At 41.5% G+C, this 22,500-nt stretch overlaps 3 protein-coding genes across 8 annotated transcripts in view; all 3 read left to right on the plus strand.

The window, feature by feature from the left end:
- Positions 1 to 919, plus strand: part of LOC135092082 (proline-, glutamic acid- and leucine-rich protein 1-like) — an 18,906-nt gene extending 17,987 nt beyond the window's left edge. For all 5 annotated transcript variants that reach the window (XM_063990283.1, XM_063990287.1, XM_063990284.1 and 2 more), the window contains 2 exons: positions 254 to 336; positions 573 to 919. In XM_063990283.1, coding sequence (XP_063846353.1) covers positions 254 to 332 — 79 coding nt within the window. In that variant the 3' untranslated portion in view covers positions 333 to 336; positions 573 to 919. The remainder of the gene's footprint in view (positions 1 to 253; positions 337 to 572) is intronic.
- Positions 920 to 1,642: 723 nt separating this feature from the next.
- On the plus strand, positions 1,643 to 12,787 carry LOC135092079 (actin nucleation-promoting factor WASL-like). Its single transcript, XM_063990278.1, has 10 exons — positions 1,643 to 1,991; positions 4,743 to 4,868; positions 6,146 to 6,245; positions 6,509 to 6,610; positions 6,968 to 7,187; positions 7,847 to 7,949; positions 8,614 to 8,845; positions 9,416 to 9,966; positions 10,214 to 10,303; positions 10,835 to 12,787. Exons 1-10 carry the CDS (start codon positions 1,752 to 1,754, stop codon positions 10,991 to 10,993), a joined length of 1,923 nt encoding a protein of 640 aa, XP_063846348.1. The 5' UTR covers positions 1,643 to 1,751; the 3' UTR covers positions 10,994 to 12,787.
- A 328-nt stretch (positions 12,788 to 13,115) lies between these two features.
- The window catches only part of LOC135092084 (glutathione S-transferase 1-1-like), a 113,835-nt gene continuing 104,450 nt past the window's right edge, over positions 13,116 to 22,500 (plus strand). The window contains exon 1 of one of the 2 annotated variants that reach the window (XM_063990289.1): positions 13,116 to 13,269. The gene's annotated coding sequence lies outside the window, so the exon portion shown is untranslated. The remainder of the gene's footprint in view (positions 13,270 to 22,500) is intronic. The other variant, XM_063990288.1, reaches the window with a different exon arrangement.

A 22,500-nucleotide genomic window follows, 5' to 3' on the forward strand; every position in this document is an offset into this window, starting at 1 on the left:
ACCATCTTCTATTTCTTCTCCTTCTGCCGTTTCCCTGGAGTGAGAGGTTGGCGCCATGCACGAGTCTCCTCCAGGTGTGTCTGTCCCTTGCTTCTTCCTCTGTGCCTCCCATCCTTTGCTGTACCACAAATCCATCCCTCCATCTCACTCTCTGTCTTCCCCTCGATTTTCTTTCCTCAAATAGTTTTCTCCATAGGACTTTCTAATCTTCTCCTTATCTGTTTTATTAATCTGTTCCTTTATCTCTCTACAGGAAGCCAGTAATCGGTCACCCCACCAACTTTCAACATGTGGCTCATGTGGGGTTCGGGGGCGTGCACGGGGCTCTCTAGACAGGTGGGTGTGCGGGTGTTGATGAGGTGTTAGTCTTGCTTACCTGGCCACGTCACTTTTACCTTACCTGTTCTGGATAGACATGTGTGTTACTACTACTATTACTACTACTACTACTACTATTACTACTACTGCTTCTACTACTAATACCTCTACTACTACTACTATCACTACTACCATCAGCCAAACAAACACAATTCATTTTTGTTATTATTTATCTATTCCTTTTTTATTTTCAGCCTTGTGCAAGCTGCCCCCAAACAGCATTTTTTTTTTTCGGAAGCGAAGAACCTAAGCTCAAAAATAAACAAGTAAATAAACAAATGAGTAAATATTTATGGGAACACAAAGGAACACAAGGGAAGAACTAACGGCAGCTGACCTGTTGTCCCTGACGAGGTTGCGCCAAGAGAGAGAGAGAGAGAGAGAGAGGAAGGGAAGAAGGGGAAAGATGGTACAATGGAGAAGGAAGAGGGGGAGGAGGAGGAGGAGAGGTGAGGATAAGATAAGGAAGAGGAAGAGAGAGAACACATAAATTTATCTTGTAATGTAAAATATTAAATAATAAAGTATTTTCTGATGATAATGTTATTTTATTAATTTATTTTTGTAATGAATGTGTGTGATCTACTACTACCACTACTACTACCACCACTACTACTACTACTACCACCTCACCATAATAACCTCATTTACCATTACCACCACCACCACCACCACTATTTACGCAACTACCATCACTAGCATTGGGGTTTCTGCGCGGCTGGCTGATAAAGGGCTGGTTATCGTTGTTATCACCCGTTACTCGATATCACGCGCTCCACTGCTGTTGTCTCCCTCTTAATTATACTCACTGTGTCCGAATGCTTAGCTCAGCCGTAGCGTTTGGTGGGAAAGGGGAATGGTGCTGTGGGTTGAGAGGAAACTAGTGAGGTATTTAAACGGTGAGGGAAAGTTATATTGCAAGATGATATAAGTAAAAAAAGAGGTGTTGTTTGGCTGAGTGTTTAAGTTAAGTAGATCTGAAGCAAGTACAGTTATCATTAGAGGAAAGCAGAGTAATGGTGCGGGTGAATGCTGTGGAAAAGAAGGAATGAAAGACTGATTTGCTTTCTTGTTCCTATTTGGTGTTTAAGGCAAGTGTTGAGATCGAAGTGTCATTAAGGAGAGGCATACAAAGGAAAGTGGCACAAATGAATGATGTAGAAAAGTAAGAATGAAATACTACAAATTAAATATCGCATAAAAACACAAATACCAACTTCACCAATATTCCTTCGAGACATTCCTACAATCACCCGCGACAAATTTACTCCAATCTTTCAATAACACACCACTACCCATGCCACTGCCAACATGCAAACCACAAACAACGAGTACCTTAGACAAAAACATTCACTTTCTCACCACCTGAGTGAATGTTCTTTAATACTGTAATGTTGGCACACCTGGCTGTTACCTCTTCTCAATGCCTGCTCAGTGGCCCTGCTGCTGCTGCCCTTCAGTCACCCAACAGCTGTGTTAGGGGTAATGTGCGTCTCTCTGTGATCGCTCCCTCCTCCATTATGACTACCCAGGGCTTAAGTGGTCAGCTGTCTCGAGTGCTGAGTGCTGATGAGAATGCAAAGGTGGTGAGGGCGTTTGGCGACGGGTGTAAGGTAAGTAGGTGTGTGTATGTGTGTAGGCAATACTCAATATTTATTTTCTTTTACTTCGCTTGTATATTATGATTTGATAAGTGTGTGACAATTTGCTTTCTTTCATTTACGTGTGTGTGTGTGTGTGTGTGTGTGTGGCCAGGACTCGAGTATTTTCTTTTTTTTCTTATACTTGAAGTTAGAGTAACAATTACAATTTCTTGTGTTTACGTTGTGGCGCTGTTGGGAGACGGACAGAGAGGTGGATGGACAGACAGACGGATGGACAGATGGATACATGTGTTAAGTGTATGATGAAACAAAATCTTATGTACTGTGTTAGTCAAAACTTAGTCAAAACTTAACTTACGCTTCATTTATTAATTATATGATAAAAGAAAAACTCACGTACTGTATTAGCGATGTGTGAATTACGATCAAACAGAGGAACAAACAACTTCATGGCCTTTTTTCCCCTTCAGTGACTTTTTTCCTCTTCAGTGACACGTTATTTGCCTCTTAAACCCTTTGTCCACTAAATAGTCCTTTTTTCCGCTCAGTAGGCCTTTTTTTTCGCTCAGTAGGCCTTTTTCCTCTCACTAGGCCTTTTTTTCCCCTCAGTAGGTCTTTTTCCGCTCAGTAGGCCTTCTTTTCCCGCTCATTAGGCCTTTCATTCCCCACAGTGTGCCTTAGTGGGCTTTTTCTTTCCTCTTCAGTATGTCTGTGGGTTCGCTCAGTGGGTCTTCTTTTTCCTTCTTTCTGTTTCCCTTGACCAGTGCCCCTCCAACAAAGGAAAATGCTTTACACGAGTCAGGTGAGGCAAGAGGGAGGGTTCCTTAACAAGCGGGATGAGATAAAGGAGACAAATCTTTCTCATCCTATCACACACAAGGCCATGACGTGAGGTAGGGTAGGTGGCTATAGATACATACGTAGGTGGCTGGATGGCTGAATTGGAAGATAGATATATAGATAGATAGTTAAATAGGTTGATAGATAGATACGTGGGTGGCTGGATGGGTGAATTGATAGATAGATGGATGAATAGATAAATAGGTTGATAGATATGTGGCTGAATTGGAAGATAGATAGATGGATGGATGGATGGATGCACAGACAGGTAGGTGGATAGATAGATAGATAGATGAAGAGATGGATAGATAAATGTGTAGAGAAATGGGTGGATGGATAAATAGATAGATAGATAGTGCCGTCATCTTACTGTATGACCTGACCTGCCCTGATTGTGACCTGACCCCAAGGATATTAGTTCATTGAGTGGTATATGAATGGCGTGGATGAATTAATGAGGTAGTTTGTGTCGTTAGTGAGAAGTGTGTGTGTGTGTGTGTGTGTGTGTGTGTGTGTGTGTGTGTGTGTGTTTATGGGTCAAGAACTTAATTATTTTCTCTCTTTACTATTGTGTTCATTTTTTTTTCTGTTTTCTTCATTAATCCTGTTCTGCTTTCTTTATTATTATTATTATTATTATTTATTTATTTATTATTATTATTTTTTTTTTTGTTCTTTTATATATAGATGTGGGTGTCCGGGAAAACAGGCTCCTTAAATGTCACATGTACTATACACACACACACACACACACACACACACACTATTCTCTTTTTTTTTTTTTTTTTTTCCCAGAGGCTCCGTTGTTTGCCTTGACTCGCCATGAGGAGCGGCAACACAGCTTCCTTGTGTTGCGGTGCGGTGTTCCCCAAGCCCTGAACACACACACACATACACACACACACACACACACACACCTTGACTTTCTTTTCTGTTTTTTTAATCATTCCTACACCTACAAATAAAATTCCTGTTGTTATTTCCTGATTGTTATAATTTTGTATATGATTCTCGCACCTCAGGATAAAATTAGACTATTACAATTATTGCCTGGCCAACAACAGACAATTTTTTCCCAGACTCGTGAACACCTTTCAGAACGCCCGTATTCTGAAACACTGTACTCCCTTACCAAGACTATTTTCAAAGGCAACAGAGATGATTAGCAGAATTCTCGAGTGTGTTTTACCTATTAATTACGTAAAAGTCTTGTTAATCTGTCACTGGAACAAAGAAAACATACTTAATAACCTATATCACATCACCATGACTATTTTGAAAGGTAACAGAGATGATTAACAGAATTCTCGAGTGTGTTTTACCTGTTAATTACGTAAAAATCTTGTTAAAGTGTCACAAGAGCAAAGAAAACGTACTTAAAAACCCGTGTCACTTCACCACGACTATTTTCAAAGGCCATAGAGAAGATAAGCCGAGTTTTCAAGAGCGCTACTTCTGTTAATAATTTAGAAATCCTGTTAATATGTCACTCGAACCATAAAAATATCCTTAAAAACGCGTTAAACTTCAACTAGAGCATTTGGAAAGTAGTGGAGATGCAGCGCAGAAGTGTTGCAGAATATGGACCAAACTGAAGTCACTGCCCTCTAGTGCCAAGAGTGAGTATCAAGAGCAAGGCTGAGGAAGTAACGCCTCTTTTGACCTTCTTAATGGCTCACGTCCTGTACACTAACTGGCCAATCACGCGCCGTCTTTTTTCATCAGTGCACCAATGGATGTTTGCCGCCGCGAGAGAATCCCTTTGGTAATATAGAGCTATTTCAGAGCTAAGTAAAGGGAAGGGATGGTTGAATGGGGAATGACTGTAGTAACACACACACACACACACACCACCACCATCACCACCATACACTACTACTACTACTACTACTACTACTACTACTACTACTACTACCACAGGTGCAGGCGGCGGGCGTGGTGCAGCTGTTCATGACGGAGCCTCCTCATAATCACAGCTGGATCAAGAATGGTGCAGGCGTGGCGACACTCACGAGGGATGAGAACAGGCGGGGGTTCTTCATTCAGGTTAGTGATGGGTAGGCGGATGGATGGATAAATGGATAGATAGATGGATAAATGTTTTCTTTTAATGTAAGAGGGGCACTGGCCAAGGACAACAAAAAGTGTAAAAAAAAAAAAAATCACACTGTCCCCAGAGGTCAAAAAGGATGATGCAAGATTGAATGATGAGTGTCTGATGGACTGATGGATGATTGATTGATGGGTGGATGAATAAACAGGTGGATGGATGGACAGCAGGCTTGGGTTCGAGTACATTATCTTGTACATTATTTTGTACTCGATTACGAGTACGATAATATTACAGTGTCACGCGTCTAAGTACAAGAACCAGTGCTCGGTTTTATTCTTGAAATCGACTGCAAGTACGAGAACTTTGTGCTGTGGTAGAGTTCAAGTACAATATTATTGAAGGTTTTCCTTTATTTTATTTTTATTTTTTCCAACAGCACAGTGTGTGTGTGTGTGTGTGTGTGATAGTATCTCACTGTAATACGGATATCGAAACTCAGAAAGTAACAGTGGTAGTGCTTCACGAGGCTTGTTTGCCGGTTACTGGCGCGTCTTTCCCGCCGCGGGGTGACAACGGCCACGCTGGCTGAAGATTTCTGAACAGAACTGAGCGTCAGGCTTCACGCGTGAGGAGTTTGGGATGAATCTCGCTAGATGCTTGGTGGGGCTGTATCGCTGTGCACCTCTCAGTGTAGCAGCCTGCCGGTCCAGGAAGCATTTGACAGCTGTGTCTCAATCCCCATATTAAACCAGTGCTAACACATTAACAGCAGAAGTGGCGGCTGCACCTTCCGTGACCCCACTGGCACCAACCCAGGTCACCTGACCTCCGCAAGGACAGACTTTTGTCACCTTCACCTTACCTCCACCTAAGTACACGTCAAACAATGAACTACAATTTAAATTTTGTCGGTTTTATCCTAGAGTACTCGTAAAATCGTCGAATATTTTGTGGCCAAGTACGAGTACAAGTACTAAAGAAATATGAAAACCGTGTACATGATACTGTGTGCTCCAGTGTGAGTCAGAGTACACACGTGCTGAGAGAGAGAGAGAGAGAGAGAGAGAGAGAGAGAGAGAGAGAGAGAGAGAGAGAGAGAGAGGGATAGCTTTTCTTCTCCTGCTTGTATTCTCCTCTCCTCTTTTCCGTCTTCCTTTCCTCCCGTCTGTCCTGATATCTTTTTTAATTACTTAATTTCCTTTTTTCTTTTTTACGTCTTCCTCTTTCTCCTCCTGTATGCAATTACTAATAGCCTCGAGTTGTTGCTCAGGTGGTGGACATCGAGGTCGGGGTGGCGATCTTCGAGCAAGAAGTCTACAGGGAGTTCGAGTATCACAGTGATGTTAATTTCTTCCACCAGTTCGAGGGAGAGTTAAGTATTAGAGGAGTTTACCATTGCATTGTTTTCTATTATGATTTCAACAAAGAAAATGATTTATGAGGCTAACTTATGTATTATTTGAATGTTATTATTTAGATTTCTTATAATATAAACTTGTTATCATTGGTGTATTCTTCTTCTTCTTTTTCTTCTTGCTGTTGCTGTTTCTGTTCTCTTTGCTCGTGTTGGTCTTGCTCTACACCACCACCACCACCACCACCACCACCACCATCACCTCCACTCTTCCCTTGCAGGACAGAATGATAGGCCTCAACTTCTGTGATGACGTGGATGCTTCTAACTTCAGGAACGCTGTCAACAACTTACTGGAGAACCGGAGGAAGAAGCGAATCGGTAACTACTTAAAAAAAAAAAAAAAGTTGAAATATTACTTAAGAAACCATCTGTTAAATAATAAAAGGGAAAAATGATAAAAGCTAAAAATGATAAAGGAAAGGAAGAAGGAATAACGGAGTGATACATAAGATAGGAAGCAAAGAAAACGAAAAAGGAGAAGGAACAAAGGAGCAATACAAAAAATAAGAATAAAATAGGAATAACAAAAAAAAAAAGAAGGGAAGGGAAGAAGAGTGCACAGGGAAGTTGTACACAAGTTTGGAAGAGGAGGAGGAATAAGTTAGTGTTATTTAAGTTAACCATCATTTCTCTCTCTCTCTCTCTCTCTCTCTCTCTCTCTCTCTCTCTCTCCAGAACGCCAGAAGAGATTAATTCAGGAAGAAAGCGATAAAATGAATCAGCTGACTCTTAGGAAACAAAAAGCACAACGAGAACAACAACAGCTACAACAACAACAACAGCTACAACAACAACAACAGCAACAACAACAACAACAACAACAACAGCAAAAGGAGAAAAGTAAAATTCCAGGCAAAAAGAGCAGATTTATGAAGAAAGATAAGAAAAAACTCAGGTGGGTTTTTTTTTGTTTGTTTGTTTATTTGTTTATTGTTGTCTAGTGAGTGATTTAATTATGGGTAGCGTGTTGATACAACAACAACAACAACAACAGCAACTACTACTACTACTACTACTACTACTACTACTACTACTACTACTACTACTACTACTACTGCTACTATTATTATACTACTACTACTACTACTACTACTACTATTATACTACTATTACTACTACTGCTACTATCTTTATCATAACTACCACCACCACCTCCTCCTCCTCCTCCTCCTCCTCCTCCTCCTCCTCTTCATTTTCTTCTTCGTCGTTATCGTCGTTCTCTTCTTCTTCTTCTTCTTCTTCTTCTTCTTCTTCTTCTTCTTCTTCTTCTTCTTCTTCTTCTTCTTCTTCTTCTTCTTCTTCTTCTTCTTCTTCTTCTTCTTCTTAGTCTTCCTCTTCTTTTTCTTCTTCGCCCTCCTAGTTCTCTTCCTCCCCCTACTACTACTACTACTACTACTACTACTACTACTACTACTACTACTACCACCACCAATACTACGACTACTATTAATAATAATGATTCTACCACCACCACCACCACCACCACCACCACCACTACTACTACTACTACTACTACTACTACTACTACTACTACTACTACTACTACTCCCACAGGAACATGGTGATAAGTAGCCCCTACAACTTCGAGCACGTGAGTCACGCTGGAATTAATAACTCCTTCAACATTGATGACGACCTGATGTCCCTCTTCCAAATGGTGAGTCTGCGCCGCCATCTTGTTTGTTTACACTCACGAAGGATGCTGGGAATCAGAGGGGAGACGGACCTAAAATTTAGAAGAGGGGAAACGATTGATGTAAATATTAAAAAGATGTAAAATTTAAAAGGATCGTAAGTTTTAAAGGACGTAAAATTCAAAAGGCAAAAATTTTAAAGAAAGTGAAATTTGAATGGGGGAAAATTTAAAAGAAAGCTGAATTCAAAAGGACGTAAAATTTAGAAGAATTTAAAAGGGAAAATTTAAAATGACGTAAGATTTAAAAGAAGAAAACTTGAAAGGAGAAAATTTAAAAACGTAAAATTTAAAAGAATAAAAAAAAAAACGTAAGAATTAAAAGGGAAAATTTGAAAGGACGTAAAATTTTAAAGGGAAAATTTAAAGAACGTAAAAACTAAACGGGCAAAAGGACGTAAAATTTAAAAGAACCTAAAAAATTGAAAGAAAGAAAAATTAGAGGAAAATTTAAAAGGACACAAAATTTAAAAGGACATAAAATCATAGAGAACTATCGAAAAGAGGGAAAAAAAAAAAAAACGGAAAAATTTAAAAGCACATACAGGAACTGCCACGTATAGTGTTGAAAAAATCTTACAACTTCCCTTAATTTTCTCATGTTCTTCAATCTCCGTCACGCTGGCAGGCTGGGCTGGACAAGAGCAAGCTGCAGGACCAAGCGACGCGCCAGTTCGTATACGGATACCTGGAGCAGCATGGCGGCCTGGAGGAAGCGAGGAAGAAGAGCAAGAAGTATTCCATGTATCATCACGAAGGCAGGCTCTCCAACAGGCCCGCCCCCGCTCCTGTTCCTGCCCCCGCTCCCTCCCCCGCCACTGCCCACGCCCCTAAATTAATGGCCCCTCCACCCCCACCAGGTTTGAATGCACTAATTAACCTGATTATTGTATACCTGTTGATTAGAATAGGTTAGGTTAGGTAGTTAGGTTAGGTTAGGTACTATTTAATACCAGGTGAAGGGAACGAGTAAGGAAGGTGCTATATATAAAAAAGTAAGGCAAAAATTGATCGTTTCACTTTCAAAACTTGATTTATTGAATTATTTTTCTTGGTGTGCATTTTTTGTTCTTTTCTTTTCTCTTTCCTTCTTTGTCAGTCGTTCTGTTCCCTTGTTTTCATTGTCTTTGGTTTTCCTTTGAATTTTTAGTGTTCCTTCATCCCTCACTCGTTGATTTGTCTTCCTCCTCTGTAACTTTGCTTATTTTTCTTTTTATCACGTTTCCATCAGTTTAAATTTCGCACGTGTGTCTTTTTCTGTACGTTCATTATTCTTCTCTTTCTTCACGTATACCCTTAGTGCTGACCCACAAGTAGACAGACAGACAGACAGACAGACAGACAGACAGACAGAAAAAAATAGATAGATAAATACGCAGGTAAATAGATAAATAAATAAAGGTTCTTACTAAATATTCATTATCTTCCAGAAAGACGCACCAGATCCTCCTCTTCCACCTCCTCTACCACCTCCACCACCACCACCTCCTCCACCACCCCCTCCCTGCAAGCTCCTTCCCCGCCAAGACGCCGTACTTCTAGCAACACCACAGCCCCACAGCCCCCGCCAGGACGCCCCAGCATCCCCCAGGACTCCCTTCCACTGCCCCAGCCACCGCAGGTCAAAGATGGCTTGGTACCCCCTACCCCTCCACCTCCCAGAAAACCTTATGTACAGTCGACCTCCTCCACTGATATCTCCTCCTTCTCCATACCTCCTCCTCCTTCTCTTCAGTCACAGCCTCCTCCTCCTCCTCCTCCTCTTCCTTCAAGCACTCGTAAACCTCCTGCTCAAAAGCCACAGGTATCCTCTGGTCCTCTTCCTCCTCCTCCGCCTCCTCTACCTCCTCCAGCTCCTCCTGCTCCCCCGCTTCCGCCTCCTACCGCGCCAGGGTCACCGCCTTCTGCGCCCCCTCCGCCAGTGGACCTCAGAGGCGCCCTCATGGACCAAATTCGCAGTACAGGGAACAAGACTTTGAAGGTTAGTAATGGTGGTGGTGGTAGTGGTGGTAGTTGTGGTAGTTGTTGTGGTGGTAGTTGTGGTAGTTGTTGTAGTGGTAGTAGTGAATTCAGCAATTTTAAAGTAGTTTTATATTTTGCGCTTCTCATCCATATTATTATTATTATTCATTATTATTATTATTATTATCATTATTATTATTATTATTATTATTATTATTATTATTATTTATTATTTGTTATTATTTTTATTACTACTCCGTGTACAGAAAGTCGGTCTTCCTCCCCCTCCTGCACCGGGAGACCAGCGCGGGCAGCTCCTGCAGGATATCAAGTCCAGAGGATTCAAACTGCATCATGTGAGTGTTCAGGGAGTAGTAATAGTAGTAATAGTAGTAGTAGTAGTGGTAGTAGTAGTAGTAGTAGTAGTAGTGGTGGTAGTAGTAGTGGTAGTAGTAGTAGTACTGTAGTAACAATAGTAATAGCAGTAGTAGTAGTAATAGTAGTAGTAGTAGCAGTAGTAGTAGTAGTAATAGTAGTACACACAATAGCACCAACACAAACACTCATTCATGGTGGTGGTGGTGGTGGAGGTAGTAGTAGTAAACACACACACACACACACACACCAAAAACACCCATTCATGGTGGTAGTATCAGCAGAAGCAGTGGTGGTGGTAGTGGTGACAAACACAAACAAAACACAAACGCAAACAAAACACAAACACAAACAAACAAACAAACAAACAAAAACAAACAGCAGAAACACAAACAGAATAACACAAAACAAACAAAACAAACAAACACAAGCAAACAACAAAACAAACACAAACAAAGAACAACAGAGAGAACACTTCCTGACCCTGCCTTCCCTGGCCTCTTTATCGTCAGGTGGAGGTGCCCACGGAGACAGTGAAGCCCGAGGAGCTGGAGGGCATGGCGTTGGGTCTGCAGCGTGCCCTTGAGGAGCGTTTCCAGGTCATCCACTCCGACTCTGACGATTCTGCCGACGATGACGACGTCTCAGATGACGATGAGTGGGACGACTGAGAGAGGGAGTAGCAGTGAGGCGATCCAGGGAGGGTGTCTGTCTGGCGTACCTATGCAAGCCCCGTATTCTGAAACCCTCTGCTCTTTCACCTCGACTATTTTCCAAGGCCACAGAGATGATTAACCGGGTTGTCAAGAGTGTTTATCTTCTTAATAATGTAGAGACGTTGTTTATCTGTCAGCAGAATCATAGAAACACTCTTAAAAACCCGTGTAACGTCAACTAGAACCTTTTGGAAGTAGTGGAGGTGGGGCGCGGAAGTGGTTCAGAATACCATCCTAAGGTGCGTGCAGGGAACGTTATCTGGGACTGTAATCTTTAGTTCCTTGAAATCTGGATGGCTTCCTGGAACATGTTGGGTAAGTCCATTGCTACTCGCTATTGTACCGAAGAAAACTCGCGAGAAGTCGATTCATTGCGTCTGTGGCCTTTGCAATTAGGAGAGAGAAAAGCGTTTGAAATTTTGAACAGACCCGTGGAAGTGAGGGTTACCAGGGTGCTTGCATGGGTGTAGTGATGGCACAGTAACACCAGATCCTCGGCTGTCGGAAAAAAACTCATGAAAATTCGATCTGTGGCCTTTGAAATCAACAAAAGTAAAGCGTTTAAAATTTTGAACAGACTCTTGGAGGTGAAGATTTCCAGAGTGTTTCCATGGCTGCGGTGATGGCTTGACAAAACTGAACCATTGTCTGACTGGGAAAAAAAAAAAAAACACGAGAATTTGATCCATTACGTCTGTGACCTTTGAAATTTTGAACAGATTAATGGAAGTGAGGGTTTCCAGGGGGCTTTTCTGGGTGCAGTGATGGGTTGGCAAAACTAAAACAAAAAAAAGCATTGTCAGACGAAAAAAGAAAAGAAAAGAAAAAGTCAATCCAATACCTCTGTGGGTTTCGAAATTAGGAGAAAGCAAGGCGTTTAGAATTCTGAACAAACTAGTTATGGGTGTTTTCCTGGGCGTGGTGATGGCATGATAACACCAAACCATCGGCAGACTGAAAAACTCGAAAATTCGATCTGTGGCTTTTGAAATGAAAGAATCAAAGGGAAAAACTCGTGGAAATTCGTTCTGTGGCTTTTGAAATGAAGAGAAGCAAAGCGTTTAAGATGTTTAACAGACTAGTGGAAGTTCAGGTTTCCAGGGTGATGGCTAAGCAAAACTGAAAAATCGGCAGTCGAAAAAAAAAAAAGTGTAAATTCGATCTGTGGCTTTTGAAATGAAGAGAAGCAAAGCATTAAGATTTTGAACAGACTAGTGAAAGTTCAGGTTTTCAAGCTGATGGCTAAACAAAACTGAAAAATCGGCAGTCGAAAAAAAAAAAAGTTAAAATTCTACCTGTTACCTTTGAAAACAGTAAGGAGAGAACAAAGCGTTTAGAAAATACAGAACCAGTTGTCTTTCCTCCCTCAAGTCTTATGTACAGCGTGCGTAGATATTTTCTGTGGAAGAGTTAAATATTACCTTGTGTGCCTCCAGTGGGTAATTACCTGTGCTGCTTGTTTGGGTGAGGTGCGCAGGTGCAGTACCGTCTTCGTTTTTTCGTCTCCAGAATATACTTAAGTCGTCTTTCCTTGATTTGAGTGCAGGATGTGTTAAGACTGGTTTGTTTAGAGTTATTTTGAGTTGTAAAATGTATGTAAACGAATGGCACTGAGATCTGGCTAGTATGATTTACAGAACATGCTAAAGTTATTGAGATTTGCGTGTCATTTTGGATAATAATTAAATGACTCGATTTGGTTGTCATTTTAGTTGTGTGTTCACTTCCATTACAGTCCATGACAAACTACGTGACCCTGTTTTATTTTGCCCTGCTGGGAATACCTGGCCCTGCTACTGGGGTCTATAGAGTACTGCTACATGTATCCTCGCTGCCTGCTACACCCTGCTTGTCTTGTATGTAGTAATAGTAGTAGTAGGAGGAGGATCGTGCTGTGACGCATAACTATCCACATCACGCGTCATCCAGCTCACCACTTGACCAGCAACACCATATAAGTCAAAAGTCCTGCGTGAAAATGAAAAATAGGCGATGAGGTGTATTTGTGTGGGTGGGTGTGTGTGTGTGTGCGTGCAGGTCAAGGCAGGAGGCAAGGAGCGAGCGGGGGGACGGACCACGGACGGACGAAACGGACACTCAGTCAGTCGTCAGTGTCCCTGCGGCCTCCGAGGTGAGTGGGTGTGTTGCCGCAGCTCTTCCTCAAGGGTGACTCCTCAGTCTAGCAATGCTGGCTGCCCGTACTACCTAACGCCAGCCATCCCTCATACCAGGTGAGTGTCCTAACCTTACCAAACCACCCGAACCTTCCCGCCAACTACACCTGATTACTGTTAACGAGCCAGTTGAGTTAAAGAGGTGATTTGAAGAGTAATTAGTGGTTTTATTGATAGTTCGTGTGTTTTTATTTATTTATTTTTTAATCTTAGTTTTATTTATGAGGTAATTACAGGTAAGGCCGTGAATGCTAATTAACTACCTGGGGTGTTAATTAACGGCCTGGTCAGGTGTGTTTACTGCTTGTGTTGCGTGGCTTGTTTGGTGTTTACTTGTTTGCTTGTTTGCTTCCGGGGTGTGTTGCAGGTGGCGGTGTGTGGTGTTGTCAATGTGGTGGTTTTCTTTTTCATGTGTTTTTTCTCGTTTTTGTTCGTAAGTTTGGTGCGGGATACAACAGGTGGTTTCTCTCTCTCTCTCTCTCTCTCTCTCTCTCTCTCTCTCTCTCTCTCTCTCTCTCTCTCTCTCTCTCTCTCTCTCTCTTAAAAAAAATGCTAAGTGTGTGTGTGTGTGTGTGTGTGTGCGTGTTACATCATACCATGCGAGATTATTATAAGAAGATTTTACCAACAATAATAAACACACACATACACACACACACACACACACACACGCACGAACACGTCTTCACTCAACCACTAAATCGCTGGTGTGCGTGTGTGTGTGTGTGTTATCATCAGAGGTCCTTCCGGTAGATGTACATGAGAGAGAGAGAGAGAGGAGGGGGGGCGAGGAAAAGAGGTAGGGGATGAGGAGGGGAGCCAAGTTTCCGGTGTAAGAGGGAAAGGGGGGGAGGGGGAATTGGAGGGGGAGGGGCGAGAGGGCCGAACCACCTGTTATCCAGTGATTTCTTAGTCTAAGTAGTAGTAGTCGTGGTGGTGGTGGTGGTAGTAGTAGTAGTAGTAGCAGTAAGAACATAAGAAATAAGGGAAGCTGCAAGAAGCGACCAGGCTTACACGCGGCAGTCCCTCGTAGTAGTAGTAGTAGTAGTAGTAGTAGTAGTAGTAGTAGTTGTTGTTGTTGTTGTTGTTGTAATAAAGTGAAAACCACAATATAAGTGATAACAGCATCAACAATAGCAACAACAGTGGTGGTGGTGACAGTGGTGGTGGTGGTGGTGGTGGCGGTGGTGGTGGCGGCAGTGGTGGTGGTGACAACCTAACCATCGCATAATGACACAGAATAAAAAGAAAAAAAAAATAACATGGAAAATAAGACTAGGAAAACTCCCAGAATTGCCTGACAGTGAAGTGTGTGTGTGTGTGTGTGTGTGTGTGTGTGTGTGTGTGTGTGTGTTTGCGATACTAATGGTGCCGTGATGGCCTTTTTGTGTCTGTCTGTATGTATGTATGTATATGCAATTGTGTGTGTGTGTGTGTGTGTGTGTGTGTGTGTGTGTTGCTAGCCTATTGTGGACGTGAATGTTACATATATACCAGAGAGAGAGAGAGAGAGAGAGAGAGAGAGAGAGAGAGAGAGAGAGAGAGAGAGAGAGAGAGAGAGAAATACTCCAAGACTCATTAAACATACAATAACATCGTTGTGAGCGCCCCTGCCCCGCCCTGCCCCGCCCTGCCCCTCTCCCAGCCTCTCCCTCCCTCTCCCATCTCCTGCTCCACCTCTCACCTCTCCCTCTCTCCCTGATCCCTTGCTGGAGGTCTGGGAGGTGACTTAACCAATCAAATCGCGTCTTTCTCGTCCCTCCACCAATGAAAAGCTTGGACAGATACACGTGACAAGGCAAGAGAGAGAGAGAGAGAGAGAGAGAGAGAGAGAGAGAGAGAGAGAGAGAGAGTCTATAAATTTCCTTCGTTCTTCTGGTCTGTCTTTATTTTTTCTCTTTTCTCCTTTTCTTTCATCCTTTCCTCTCCTTCACTCCTTCTTTCATTTCTTTTTTTCTTTCCTCTTCATGTCTCGTTCTCTCTCTTTTTTCTTTCCCTTCCCTTCTTTCCGTGTCACTTGTTGCGTGTTTCCGGAATTAATTATAACACACACACACACACACACACACACACACACACACACACACACACACACACACACACACAGACACAGACACACACACACACACACGCAGTTGACTTACCTACAAAACTTCGTGTGAGGCAAATGGGCTCCTCCTCCTCCTCCTCCTCCTCCTCCTCCTCCTCCTCCTCCTCCTCCTCCTCCTCCATCTGTCGTTCCTCGTTACCCATGCAAAAGAAGAGGAAGAGACAGAAGGAAAAGGAGGAGGAAGAGGAGAAATGATGAAAAAGATGATGATGATGATAAGGAGGAGGAGGAGGAGGAAGAAGGGGAGATATGAAAAGGAGTATGGAAGAATGAGGAAGATCAGGAGGAGGAAGAGGAAGAAGAGAAGGAGGAAGAGGAAGAAGAGGAGGAGGAACTGCTGCTTCTGAAGGAGGGAAGACAAATGTAGACAGAAGATGTAAACAGGTAGATAGATAAGTGGAGGAGGAGGAGGAGGAAGAAGAGGACGAGGGGAAGGAGGAGGAGGAGGAGGAGGAGAGAAGAGATTGAGAAGGTGAAGTAATAAAGATACCATAAGGAGAAAGGTTTATAAAGATGTAAGATGTCATGACGAAGAGGAGGAGGAGGAGGAGGAGGAGGAAGCGGAGGAGGAGGAGGAAGAAAAATGAATAAGAGGTAAAGAGCAAAAAGTGAAATAAATAAAAATAATCTTGCGTTGCGTGCTCTAGATTATGGAGGAGGAGGAGGAAGAGGAGGAGGAGGTGGAGGAGAGAAGATGGAAGGATTGGGAGATGAATAAGAGGAAGAGTAGAAAAAGGGGAGGAGGCAAGAGATTATAATGATGATAATTAGGAGGAGGAGGAGGAGGAAGGAGAAAAACAAGAATAGAAAAAAAATAGGAGAGAAAAATAGATGGAGAGAGAGAGAGAGAGAGAATGAGAAGAAATAGCAGAGGAGGACGAGAGAAAATAGAAGAGGTAGAGAGAGAGAGGAGCAAAACTAAGGAGGAGGAGGAGGAGGAGGAGGAGGAGAAGGAAGATAAGGGAAGACAGGAGACACGAGAAGAGAAAGTGAAGAAAGAGGTGGGAGATGAGAAGCAGGAGGAGGAGGAGGAGGAGGAGCAAGAGGAGGAGGAGGAGTGTCGGCGCCGGCCACTGCTCGTGTCAACATAGATGACTCAGCCGACTCGCCAAGTAGTCTCCTTACCTCCCTAACCTTCCTCCTTACCTCCCTTACCTTCCTCCTTACCTCCCTTACCTTCCTCCTTACCTCCTTTACCTTCCTCCTTACCTCCTTGCATTTCTTACCTCCCTCCTTGCATTTCTTACCTCCCTCCCTGCCTTCCTTACCTCCCCAATGTACATCTGTCTCTCCCTCGTGTCTTCTAACCTAACTTCATCTAACCTTTTCCTTCCTTCTTACTTATTACTTCCCTTGCCTTCATTTCTCCTTCCTCTCCTTTCCTCTCCTCCTTCTCTAACAAAGCCTACGTCTTCTAACCTAACTTAACCTAATCTAACTTAATGCTAACCTATCTTAACCTAACCTAACTTAATGCTAACTTAACCTAATTTAACCTAACCTAACCTAACCTAAAGCAACGTAACTACACATATAATAATGGAGGAAAACCTGAAGTACTAGTATGAAATAATAGGAGGGGGAGATTCAAAGTGTAATCTACAACTGCTATTGTTCATGGTGGTGGTGGTGGTGGTGGTGGTGGTGGTGGTGTAGTGACATAGAGAACACGAGGAGGAGGAGGAGGAGGAGGAGGAGGAGGTATGGTTAGATAGAAGCCACATGCAGGGGGAGGGAAGAGCTGAGATGGGTCACCACTAACCACAGGAATCACGAATATATTCTCCCCACTATCCTCCCCACTATCCTCCCCACTATCCTCCCCACTATCCTCCCCAGTATCCTCCACAGTGGCCTCCCCCAGCCTCTCCCTTGTGACCTTCTTGCCTTTTTCTGTGCCTTTCTTGTGACTGTATTCTGAAACACTTCTGCGCTGCACCTCCGCTACATTGAAAAGGCTCTAGTTGAAATGATACTCGGGTTTTTAAGGGTGTTTTTTTGTATCTCTAGTAGCTGGTTATTAAGATTTCTACATTATTAATAGGAGGAGCACTCTTGGCAACCCGGGTACTCATCTCAGTGGGCTCTGAAAATGGTCGTTGTGAAAGAGCGAGGCGTTTCAAAATACGAGTCTTTGTCATATCATTATAAACATGTTGTATTTCATTGCATTCATAAACCTTCATATTATCAGAAGGATTTAATTTTGACCCGTAACTTTTTTTTTCTTACATCAGTCACCTCTAAGTTCAATATGTCACTTTTAATATTCGTAATACTTTTCTACTTTAACTTCTTTTATTTTTTTTTTTATTATCTCAGTCACCTGTAGTCGTAATTGTGCACCTGTGTAACTTACCTGTCGATTCCTGTAAGCACCTGTGGGATGTATTGACTCACCTGTCAGCACCTGTAATTAACACCTGTAGCCTAGAATATTACCTTTTCAGTGCCTTTAATCCTGTCCTAATTTAAAATAACGTAGCCCCAACCTGACCTAACCTAACCTAACCTAACCTGACCTGACATGGCCTAACCTAACCTAACCTAACCTAACCTGATCTAACCTAACCTAACCTAACCTGATCTAACCTAACCTAACCTAACCTAACCTAACCTAACCTAACCTAACCTGACCTAACCTAACCTGACCTGACATGGCCTAACCTAACCTAACCTAACCTAACCTGATCTAACCTAACCTAACCTAACCTGATCTAACCTAACCTAACCTAACCTAACCTAACCTAACCTAACCTAACCTAATCTTACCTAACCTAACCTAACTTTTCCAGTACTTCAATCCTAACCTAACCTGGCCTAACCTCACCACCTTACCTAACCTAACCTAATCCCACCCATTCTTACCCAACCTAAACTAACCTAACCTAAACTAACCTAACCTAAACTAACCTAACCTAACCAAACTACCCTACCATAACCTAACCTACTCCACTACCTTACACAAACAAACAGACCATACCATCTTGTTTCGACCTGTAATTTAAACCTCCCTTGCATAAATACCTTGCAGAACTCAATACCTCCTTCATGAGCTGTGCGCCTAACCTACCTTACATAAACACATGCAGGGTATCAGATCACCTTGTCACGGCCTGTATTCGTAACCTGTACTTGTGACACACCTCTGTAACACGTGTAGGCCTAATTAGGACACCTGGATGGAGGGCTCAGGTAACAGGATTGTGGTCTGCTGCCGCGTAACTTTATCGCAGTTTCAGACGGTAGTTAATGATTAAGTTTGTTGTTTGTTTTTGTTATGTTTCGTACCGAGTTTGTTTTTTGTTCGTTCGTTCGTTCGGGGTTTTGATTTTTTGTTTGTTTGTTTGTTTGTTTGTTGTTTGTTGTTTATGTTCGTGTTTAGTTTGGGTTGAGTTTTTTTTTCATTTATTTTTATTTTATTTAGCGAAGTATGAGGTTTGTTTATTTATTTATTTATTTATTTATTTATTTATTTATTTATTTATTTATTTATGAGTAAGAACGTTTATAAATGGTTTTCTTCTTTTTTCTTTTTCTTCTTTTTCTTTTTCATCTTCTTCTTCTTCTTCTTCTTCTTCTTCTTCTTCTTCTTCTTCTTCTTCTTCTTCTCGTACTGTATTTTTGACGTATGTATGCAAGCTGGTAGAGAGAGAGAGAGAGAGAGAGAGAGAGAGAGAGAGAGAGAGAGAGAGAGAGAGAGAGAGAGAGAGAGAGAGAGCGCTACCTGATTCCCCGTCACCAAAACAGACTGCCAGAAGCTTCAACAAAATGCCAAATATGAAAGTAACTGAAGGGTGGACACCAGGGCGGGCACTGACACCCTCCTCTGTTTGCCTCCTTGCCTCCTTTGCCTCGCGCCGCCACGTTACCGGAGTTTGAGGGAATGTTGAGGGAAGAATGTGGCAATTTGGTCTTCCAGGGGCGTTGCAAGCGTGACTCAATGATAAAGACAAGGCGATCAACGTATTTTTTGGTTTTAAGACACTTCACAGTATTTTATTTTCATTTTTATTTAGTTTGTTTGTTTGTTTTGGTTGTTTGTTGTTGTTGTTGTTGTTGTTGTTGTTGTTGTTGTTGTTGTTGTTGTTGTTTCTGTTCCTGTATTCTTCTTTACTTTCGTAGAATCAAATTTTTTTTTTTAGAATTCGGAAACTTTTCATGGAATCTTTTGAAATATCGAACTTTTTTGTACAGAATATTTTACTATAGAGGCTAAGAACATTTTTATTTTACATATAAAGAACCGAAATACCTTTTTTATAGAATTGAACACCTTACACACAACCTTTCATACAATCAGGCACCTTCCACGGAACCTCACAGAAACGAACAATGTCCACAGAACCTTTTATAGAAACAAAAACCCTTTGACAAACCACCACCTACAAGATCAGATCCCCTTCTACTGAACCTTTTACAGAACCGGAAGCCTTAATCGCAGGATATTTCAAAGGCCCGTTACCTAACTTGACTTAACTGACGTGTAAGTGTTTATGAGGAGTATCTGGTAATGCCTACAGGTGACGTAATGAATTTTGTAACGTTTGAGATCTGAAACCTTTTAGGGCAATGTTGAGAGTGTGACGTCATGGTTCTTGTGATGTTATGGGTAGCAGTGATGGCTGTTCGGTGAAAAATAAAAGAAAACAAAGGAGAAATGAAAGGCGCAGGGTTAGTAATTAAGACAGAGCAAGAAATAAGTGGTCCAGGTTTTTGAAAAGGTAGATTTAAAAGAGATATATGAAGGAATTGCTTTTTGAATAGTGTTAAATGAGGCGAACTAAGCTAAACAAGAAAATATATAGAGAAATGAGGAGGGAGAAAGAGAGAGAGAGAGAGAGAGAGAGAGAGAGAGAGAGAGAGAGAGAGAGAGAGAGAGAGAGAGAGAGAGAGAGAAAGAGAATGATAGATGACGACAGAAATAAAACGAAAATAAAACAGGTGAAAGAATAGTAAAAATAAAAAAGATAAATAAACGGAGAAAGAAAAAGAGTAAATAAACAAATCCTTGATAATGATGAGGAAATGAAGCAAAAAATAAATAAAAAAATAATTGTGATAAAAGAAGAATGGATGGATAGAAAAAAAAAGAGAATAAATTAAAGAAGAAAGGAGTTGATAAGCGTAAAAGCATGATAATAAGCGAGAAAGATAAAAGTGAGTGGATAGATAAAACAAAACAAAAAGAGAAGAACGATAAGGGGGAACAAAACAAAACAAGAGAGAGAGAGAGAGAGAGAGAGGAGAGAGAGAGAGAGAGAGATGAGAGAGAGAGAGAGAGAGAGAGAGAGAGAGAGAAAGGCAAAGAAGCGATGAATAATGAGTTGCAAAGAAAGGAAAGAAAAATAAGAGAAAAACAGTAATAATGAGAGAGAGAGAGAGAGAGAGAAGAGAGAGAGAGAGAGAGAGAGAGAGAAGAGGAGAGTGAGAGAGAGAGAGAGAGAGAGATATGAATACGATTAACATTCATCAGACAGACACAAATGAATTAAAGTTCTGGACGCGTTACTGCCGGCTCTCTCTCTCTCTCTCTCTCTCTCTCTCTCTCTCTCTCTCTCTCTCTCTCTCTCTCTCTCTCTCATTCACTAAAACAGGTGGTGAGCGGTTGCGGTTGGCTGCTTTCATTCACCACTTGAGACGAGATACAACACCTCTCTCTCTCTCTCTCTCTCTCCTCTCTCTCTCTCTCTCTCTCTCTCTCTCTCTCCTCTCTCTCTCTCTCTCTCTCTCTCTCTCTCTGTCAGGAATCCACTTAAGTAGTTTTTATCTATTTACCCGTTTCGGTGAATGATTCCCTACCTCTTGTGTACGTTCCTGGAAGTGTGTGTGTGTGTGTGTGTGTGTGTGTGTGTGTGTGTGTGTGTGTGTGTGTGTGTGTGTGAGGAAGCTGTCGTTTATTTGTTCGCCTTTCTTAACGCCCACACACACACACACACACACACACACACACACACACACACACACACACACACACACACACACACACACACACACACACACACACACACACACACACACACACACACACACACACACACACACTTCAACCATGTCAACGATTATTGCTATTATTACTATTTTTTTTAATACTATTACTACTGCAGCTGCTGTTGCTACTATTACTACTACTACTACTACTACTACTACTACTACTACTACTACTACTACTACTACTACTACTTCTACTACTACTACTACTACTACTACTACGACTGCTACTACTACTACTACTACTACTACTACTACTACTACTACAATTACTGCTGCTGCAAGTATTACTACTACTGCTTCTATTACTCTTACTACTAATTATTGTTATTATTATTATTATTATTATTAATATTGTTATTATTATTATTATTATTATTATTATTAGCCACAATACTAGATAACTATCTGTTTCCTTTTAATAATGTTTGTGATGAAGATTTGTTGTATGTTTTTAATTTCGATGAAATATTCCGGCAAGAAGTCAGGGAAAGCTTTGATCCCTTCAGTGTGCAAGATAACAATTATAATAATGATCTCGATATTAATCAGTTTAATGTAAGATCTAGACACATTAACTTTCCCAAGTCTGAATATATTTTTCTTGAAATTTTTTTCTTCTTTATGTAACAATAGTGATTTTAGTTTACTTAACATTGAATGTCAGATCCATCTCTGCTAATTTCCAGTATTTTTAAAGACACAGTTCTATCTGACAATATAATTTATGACGTGCTTGGTTTCATACAAACGAGGCTCGATGCAGGTATTTCTGCACTGTACACTTTGCCAGCATACGAAATGTTTACAAATAACAGGAGCAGGCAGGCATGGTGGGGCGCGTGGCCGTTGACGTCTCCAACAGGTACACAGCTTATATAGTAAATGATTACAATCGAATGGAGACGTTTATTGAGTGTGGGAGTGGAAGCAAAATTTAATAAGATGTTTTTGTTGACATGTATATATAGACCTCCTCAAGGTACTGTAAATAATTTTTCTTAATGCTCTCAGTGAAATTTTTAACTATTGCTAAAGATAAACACTATAATGAAACATTTATCTTTGGAGATTTAAGTATAAATTTATTGCAACCTAATGACGACAACACACAGGATCTTATTAATTTAATGTATAGTTACTCTCTGCTTCCACTCACAACTCTGCCACCACGAGTTAAGGCCACA

The sequence above is a fragment of the Scylla paramamosain genome, chromosome 39 (assembly GCF_035594125.1).
Source record: "Scylla paramamosain isolate STU-SP2022 chromosome 39, ASM3559412v1, whole genome shotgun sequence".
NCBI classification, from domain to species: Eukaryota; Metazoa; Arthropoda; class Malacostraca; order Decapoda; family Portunidae; genus Scylla; species Scylla paramamosain.

Bases quoted from the DNA above. Each gene is read 5' to 3' on its own strand.
- LOC135092079 (XM_063990278.1), top strand. From the start codon at position 1,752: ATGTTCTTTAATACTGTAATGTTGGCACACCTGGCTGTTACCTCTTCT. The intron at 7,950-8,613 runs GTGAGTCTGCGC...TCACGCTGGCAG, and splicing joins TGATGTCCCTCTTCCAAATG to GCTGGGCTGGACAAGAGCAA. The intron at 10,304-10,834 runs GTGAGTGTTCAG...CTTTATCGTCAG, and splicing joins GAGGATTCAAACTGCATCAT to GTGGAGGTGCCCACGGAGAC.